At 38.2% G+C, this 7,603-nt stretch overlaps 1 protein-coding gene across 1 annotated transcript in view; it reads left to right on the top strand.

The window, feature by feature from the left end:
* ube2e1 (ubiquitin-conjugating enzyme E2E 1) overlaps positions 1-3,357 on the top strand; it is a 12,627-nt gene extending 9,270 nt beyond the window's left edge. Inside the window, exons 5-6 of the mRNA XM_080441792.1 lie at positions 558-705; positions 3,065-3,357. Of these exons, the coding sequence (XP_080297918.1) occupies positions 558-705; positions 3,065-3,162 (246 nt within the window). The 3' untranslated portion in view covers positions 3,163-3,357. The remainder of the gene's footprint in view (positions 1-557; positions 706-3,064) is intronic.
* The last annotated feature ends 4,246 nt before the right edge of the window (positions 3,358-7,603 follow it).

Here is a 7,603-nt window from a genome sequence, read left to right as displayed (position 1 = left end):
CGTCCTACCTAGACTCTTCTCTCTTCTCTAAAACACCCTGGACAACGCTCCACACGTCCTAGACTCTTCTCTCTTCTCTAAAACACCCTGGACAACGCTCCACACGTCCTACCTAGACTCTTCTCTCTTCTCTAAAACACCCTGGACAACGCTCCACACGTCCTAGACTCTTCTCTCTTCTCTAAAACACCCTGGACAACGCTCCACACGTCCTACCTAGACTCTTCTCTCTTCTCTAAAACACCCTGGACAACGCTCCACACGTCCGTCCTAGACTCTTCTCTCTTCTCTAAAACACCCTGGACAACGCTCCACACGTCCTACCTAGACTCTTCTCTAAAACACCCTGGACAATGCTCCACACGTCTCTCTTCATTCTTTCTCTACTTATTCTGATTTCACACTTAAAAAAAGTTGTCCAGTTGTAAGTTGTAAAAGTTGCCCTGGTTAAGAGTGTCTCCTTAATGCCTAAAATGTAATTTTAATTGTTGATCGGAAGCCCCTCCATATGTATCCCTGAGACTAGTTCCCTAAACAGTGCCCTTCTTTGGTCGTAGGTGACGTTTCGGACCAGGATCTATCATTGTAACATCAACAGTCAGGGCGTCGTCTGTCTGGACATCCTGAAAGACAACTGGAGTCCTGCTCTCACCATCTCCAAGGTCCTACTGTCCATCTGCTCCCTGCTGACCGACTGCAACCCTGGTATGATATCAGTATCATTTTTTATTTCTGTTCCATTGACGCTAGTGACGACCATGCACATGGCAGACCATGCTGTAGTTTCAATGTACAGATTATTTTAATATTATACTGTTTAGACTGATGCTAGGTTCATTGTTTACTGTGATCCTAGTTTACTGAGACACTACACTGTCTCTCTGTATTCTATGATCCTATAGTTTACTGAGACACTACACTGTCTCTCTGTATTCTATGATCCTATAGTTTACTGAGACACTACACTGTCTCTGTATTCTATGATCCTATAGTTTACTGAGACACTACACTGTCTCTCTGTATTCTATGATCCTATAGTTTACTGAGACACTACACTGTCTCTGTATTCTATGATCCTATAATTTACTGAGACACTACACTGTCTCTATGTATTCTATGATCCTATAGTTTACTGAGACACTACACTGTCTCTCTGTTTACTGAGACACTACACTGTCTCTCTGTATTCTATGATCCTATAGTTTACTGAGACACTACACTGTCTCTGTATTCTATGATCCTATAATTTACTGAGACACTACACTGTCTCTATGTATTCTATGATCCTATAGTTTACTGAGACACTACACTGTCTCTCTGTATTCTATGATCCTATAGTTTACTGAGACACTACACTGTCTCTGTATTCTATGATCCTATAATTTACTGAGACACTACACTGTCTCTATGTATTCTATGATCCTATAGTTTACTGAGACACTACTCTGTATTCTATGATCCTATAGTTTACTGAGACACTACACTGTCTCTGTATTCTATGATCCTATAGTTTACTGAGACACTACACTGTCTCTGTATTCTATGATCCTATAGTTTACTGAGACACTACACTGTCTCTGTATTCTATGATCCTATAGTTTACTGAGACACTACACTGTCTCTCTGTATTCTATGATCCTATAGTTTACTGAGACACTACACTGTCTCTCTGTATTCTATGATCCTATAGTTTACTGAGACACTACACTGTCTCTCTGTATTCTATGATCCTATAGTTTACTGAGACACTACACTGTCTCTCTGTATTCTATGATCCTATAGTTTACTGAGACACTACACTGTCTCTCTGTATTCTATGATCCTATAGTTTACTGAGACACTACACTGTCTCTCTGTATTCTATGATCCTATAGTTTACTGAGACACTACACTGTCTCTCTGTATTCTATGATCCTATAGTTTACTGAGACACTACACTGTCTCTCTGTATTCTATGATCCTATAATTTACTGAGACACTACACTGTCTCTATGTATTCTATGATCCTATAGTTTACTGAGACACTACACTGTCTCTCTGTTTACTGAGACACTACACTGTCTCTCTGTATTCTATGATCCTATAGTTTACTGAGACACTACACTGTCTCTGTATTCTATGATCCTATAATTTACTGAGACACTACACTGTCTCTATGTATTCTATGATCCTATAGTTTACTGAGACACTACACTGTCTCTCTGTATTCTATGATCCTATAGTTTACTGAGACACTACACTGTCTCTCTGTATTCTATGATCCTATAGTTTACTGAGACACTACACTGTCTCTGTATTCTATGATCCTATAATTTACTGAGACACTACACTGTCTCTATGTATTCTATGATCCTATAGTTTACTGAGACACTACTCTGTATTCTATGATCCTATAGTTTACTGAGACACTACTACACTGTCTCTGTATTCTATGATCCTATAGTTTACTGAGACACTACACTGTCTCTGTATTCTATGATCCTATAGTTTACTGAGACACTACACTGTCTCTGTATTCTATGATCCTATAGTTTACTGAGACACTACACTGTCTCTCTGTATTCTATGATCCTATAGTTTACTGAGACACTACACTGTCTCTCTGTATTCTATGATCCTATAGTTTACTGAGACACTACACTGTCTCTCTGTATTCTATGATCCTATAGTTTACTGAGACACTACACTGTCTCTCTGTATTCTATGATCCTATAGTTTACTGAGACACTACACTGTCTCTCTGTATTCTATGATCCTATAGTTTACTGAGACACTACACTGTCTCTCTGTATTCTATGATCCTATAGTTTACTGAGACACTACACTGTCTCTCTGTATTCTATGATCCTATAGTTTACTGAGACACTACACTGTCTCTCTGTATTCTATGATCCTATAGTTTACTGAGACACTACACTGTCTCTCTGTATTCTATGTATGTGTTTACCTTGTTTACTGTGAGTTACTCTGGATAAGTGTCTGCTAGATGCCTAAATTGTAACCCCAAAATATCAAAGTAATGATGTGAAGTATTGAGTTAAACAGTGAGACGATGTTTTCACAGCGGACCCCCTGGTTGGAAGCATCGCCACACAGTACACAACCAACAGAGCAGAACACGACAGGATAGCCAAACAGTGGACCAAACGCTACGCTACATGAACGCTACGCTACATGTAGCTATGCTACATGATACCCCCAAACCCCCAAACCCTGGACCAAACGCTACGCTACATAATCCCCCAAATCCCCAATTTCTTGATTATGTATTGACGTAACGGTCGGTGTAACAACACTTCTCCTGTTCTATAAAAATAAACCCACGTTTCACACAATGTAGATAATATGCTTAGATATGTTTTAATATGTTTAGATATGGATGGATATTAAGTTTATAATATGTATAATATGATAATAGATATTAATATGTTTAGATATGGATGATATTAAGTTTTACATTTATTTTTGTCCTAATGTGCTGTGTGAGAAGAAGCTGTTTTTATGTTAATAAGTTAATAAGAATTAAAGGAGAACAACTGAAACATCCTGAAGTGTGTCACTTATTTATGACTCTCAAACTGTAGGTCGGGACCCCCTGGGGGGACTTTAGGGGGTCCCCCATTAGCTTAGTTTGCAACATAGTTTTAACACTAAACAGTAAGCAAACCAACATACAGTATAAGTGTTTACAGGGTATCTGCACATTTATAAAATGACTTTTAAGACCTTTTTAATACCTAAAAAAATACTGTGTCAAAAGTAATTGTCAAATATTACCTAAGAAAGAGGCAAAATGTTTGAAAATAGCCGATCTACAAGCTTGTAGATCTACAAGCTTGTAGATCGGCTATTTTCACAATATTTATCTGTGGAACCGAGTCAAACTAAATGTAATGCCTCAACTCCTACAATTACAAGTGCTTGTCAGGGTGGGGGGTCACCAGTTCAAATATGATTATTTTGGGGGGTCTCAGTGATATATTTAACACTAAATCACTATTTAAATCACTATGGCAATGAATACTGAACATAGTGCTTTAACCTTTTAACAAAACACTTTACATTTTGACCAAAACATATCTCTTACCCTACCTTAAAGGGATAGTTCTCCCTTTTTATTGTCTCCGCCAGGCCGAAAGGCATGGCGAGAGAGTATGTTTTGCACCCTGTCCGTCCGTCCGTGTGTCCGTGTGTGTGTGTGTGTGTGTGTGTGTGTCTGTGAACAGCTAATCTCTGGCACCGTTGGCCCAGCCGCTGCAAAACTGAGCACACACACTCCCTGGATGCTAAAGCCGAACCTCTGCCCTGATTTTTTCTGATTGGCCTGTTATAGCGCCACCTGGAGGCCGATTTGTGCAAAACACATTTTTGGACATTACTCCTACAGATTTTGGCCAAAAATCCTGCAAATCGGTACACAGTATCTCTATAGTCATTAAAAGAAACGGCTAATTTCAGATTTTTCATATTTCATCCTGATTGGCAAAAATTGCCTTTCAAGGTTTGCAGGAGTACTCCGTTTCGAACAAAATGCATGAACACAGCATGCAATTCCCGTGAAATTTTGCACACAGATTCCCATTAGGCCGAGGAAGAAACGCCATTTGAAAATGTTCAAATCGGCCTCATGGTGGCGCTGTAACAGGCCGATTCGTGTTTTTACCTATAACTGCACCGATCAGTGTAAAACTTTAAAGCACACTCTCTAGAGGCCAAGGAAAAACCTTTGTCCTGCATTTTTCACATTTGCCTTTTATAGCGCCACCAGGAGGCAGACTTATGTAAAACACATTTTTTGATATTAAGCCTTCAGATTTGATCCAAATTTCACGCAAATCGGTACACATGATCTTTATAGTCATGTGATCAAGACGGATCTGTTTGATTTTTCATATTCCATCCTGATTGGCTAACATTGACATGTAATGTTTGCAGGAGTGGCCTGTTTTGAACAAAATGCCGCAAATCATGAACGATTGCGGTGAAACTTTGAATGCACATTTGCACTAGGCCTACGTTGAGGAACAAATGCCACCCTTTTAACATTGGCCTGTTATAGCGCCACCAGCAGGTCAAATTTAGCAAAACAAAATGCCTCAAATCATGCATGCAGTGTCCGATTGCCGTGCACGGCCTAGGAATAAATGGCACCCTTTTCACATTGGCCTATTATAGCCACCAGGAGGCCAAAATAACCAACCTGACCTGGCGGAGACCTGTGCTCCGAGGAGCACTTTTTCTAGTTTTCTTTTTATTCTCTATGCATTAGTCATCCCATGGAGACTATGGTTTTGTTTTTGTCTCATTCCTAAAACAATCATTTGATGAGCAGCAGTGGTTCCGGTAGGAGGAGACACATCCATGAATTCAGTCTCCATGGGGTCACTAATCCATAGAAAATTTTTTTTTGGGTGAACTATTAAAAATACATAGTTAAACACAGTGTGTATTAATGTATCGATGGAATTGACTGTGCAATGAATACGTTTAAATCTGTGCATTCCTTAGTGATTTACATAATACATCCTTAGTGATTTACATAATACATCCTTAGTGATTTACATAATACATCCTTAGTGATTTACATAATACATCCTTAGTGATTTACATAATACATCCTTAGTGATTTACATAATACATCCTTAGTGATTTACATAATACATCCTTAGTGATTTACATAATACATCCTTAGTGATTTACATAATACATCCTTAGTGATTTACATAATACATCCTTAGTGATTTACATAATACATCCTTAGTGATTTACATAATACATCCTTAGTGATTTACATAATACATTCCTTAGTGATTTACATAATACATCAAACATAATGAGAACAAAGTCATCACAAGACCACGGCTTAATCTCAAGAGGCTACATTTTATTCAGTGCATATTTAATTAGTCCTTAAGCATTATGAACATATTTAATTAGTCCTTAAGCATTATGAACATATTTAATTAGTCCTTAAGCATTATGAACATATTTAATTAGTCCTTAAGCATTATGAACATATTTAATTAGTCCTTAAGCATTATGAACATATTTAATTAGTCCTTAAGCATTATGAACATATTTAATTAGTCCTTAAGCATTATGAACATATTTAATTAGTCCTTAAGCATTATGAACATATTTAATTAGTCCTTATGAACATATTTAATTAGTCCTTAAGCATTATGAACAAGAACATCACAGGATAAGAAAGAGACAATCAGATTACACAACGATTCAGTATCAGTAAACATTAGTTCTTAAGCTTACTATAGGTGATACTATCCTACTAGCAGCACATTAAGTTATTATTAGAAGCATTTTTAGACAAAAAGAAACAGTTAACAGTACTATTGGCATTTCACAAAAATTCACATTGCTTTACTGTTTTTATTTAACTCCTAAAAGTCAAGGAATGTGGATCATTAAAGTGACAAAAATAAATTACTTTCAAAATAAATATTTTCTCTAAACACTGACGGCAGTAAGCCAGGCTTATCGCTGTAAGCCAAGCTTAACGCTGTAAGCCAGGTTTATCGCTGTAAACCAAGCTTAACGCTGTAAGTCAGGCTTATAGCTGTAAGCCAGGCTTATCGCTGTAAGCCAGGCTTATAGCTGTAAGCCAAGCTTATCGCTGTAAGCCAGGTTTATCGCTGTAAGCCAGGCTTAACGCTGTAAGTCAGGCTTATAGTTGTAAGCCAGGCTTATCGCTGTAAGCCAGGTTTATCGCTGTAAACCAAGCTTAACGCTGTAAGCCAGGCTTAACGCTGTAAGTCAGGCTTAACGCTGTAAGCCAGGCTTATCGGTAGTCTACAAGGTTTTTATTTTGAGCCCGAGTCCTATTGGAGTCTAGGCAACACAACTAGAGTGCAACTAATGTCAGACAGACAGACAGTATGGAATCATTATGACAGACAGACAGACAGTATGGAATCATTATGACAGACAGACAGACAGACAGACAGTATGGAATCATTATGACAGACAGACAGACAGACAGACAGACAACCAGACAGACAGTACATCACAGATCAAGGCGGTGGCACAAACGTTATTGCTGCCAGGTCAGAGATGTCTCAACCTTGTCAGAGGAACAAGGAGACGTAATGACACACAGTGAGAGAGTGAAGCTCATTTATGCTTCGTCCAATCACACAAATGACACAAATGACGTTGTAAACGGGGGGCAAAAAAAATCACAAACAAGTTTAATAACGGTAACCGGAACGCTCGCCCCAAAACACTGCTCGCCCCCAGCGGTTCTTCTATTTGTTTTACTGAGGTTAAGGTTAGGAATAAGGTTAGGTTTAGACATAGTTTTACTGAGGTTAAGGTTAGGAATAAGGTTAGGTTTAGACATAGTTTTACTGAGGTTAAGGTTAGGAATAAGGTTAGGTTTAGACATAGTTTTACTGAGGTTAGGTTTAGGAATAAGGTTAGGTTTAGACATAGTTTTACTGAGGTTAAGGTTAGGAATAAGGTTAGGTTTAGACATAGTTTTACTGAGGTTAGGTTTAGGAATAAGGTTAGGTTTAGACATAGTTTTACTGAGGTTAGGTTTAGGAATAAGGTTAGGTTTAGACATAGTTTTACTGAGGTTAAGGTT

This window comes from Gymnoscopelus braueri (assembly GCF_963280865.1).
Source record: "Gymnoscopelus braueri genome assembly, chromosome: 11".
NCBI classification, from domain to species: Eukaryota; Metazoa; Chordata; class Actinopteri; order Myctophiformes; family Myctophidae; genus Gymnoscopelus; species Gymnoscopelus braueri.
Note: the sequence above shows the minus strand (reverse complement) of the source record. Positions and strands in the feature narration are given on the sequence as shown.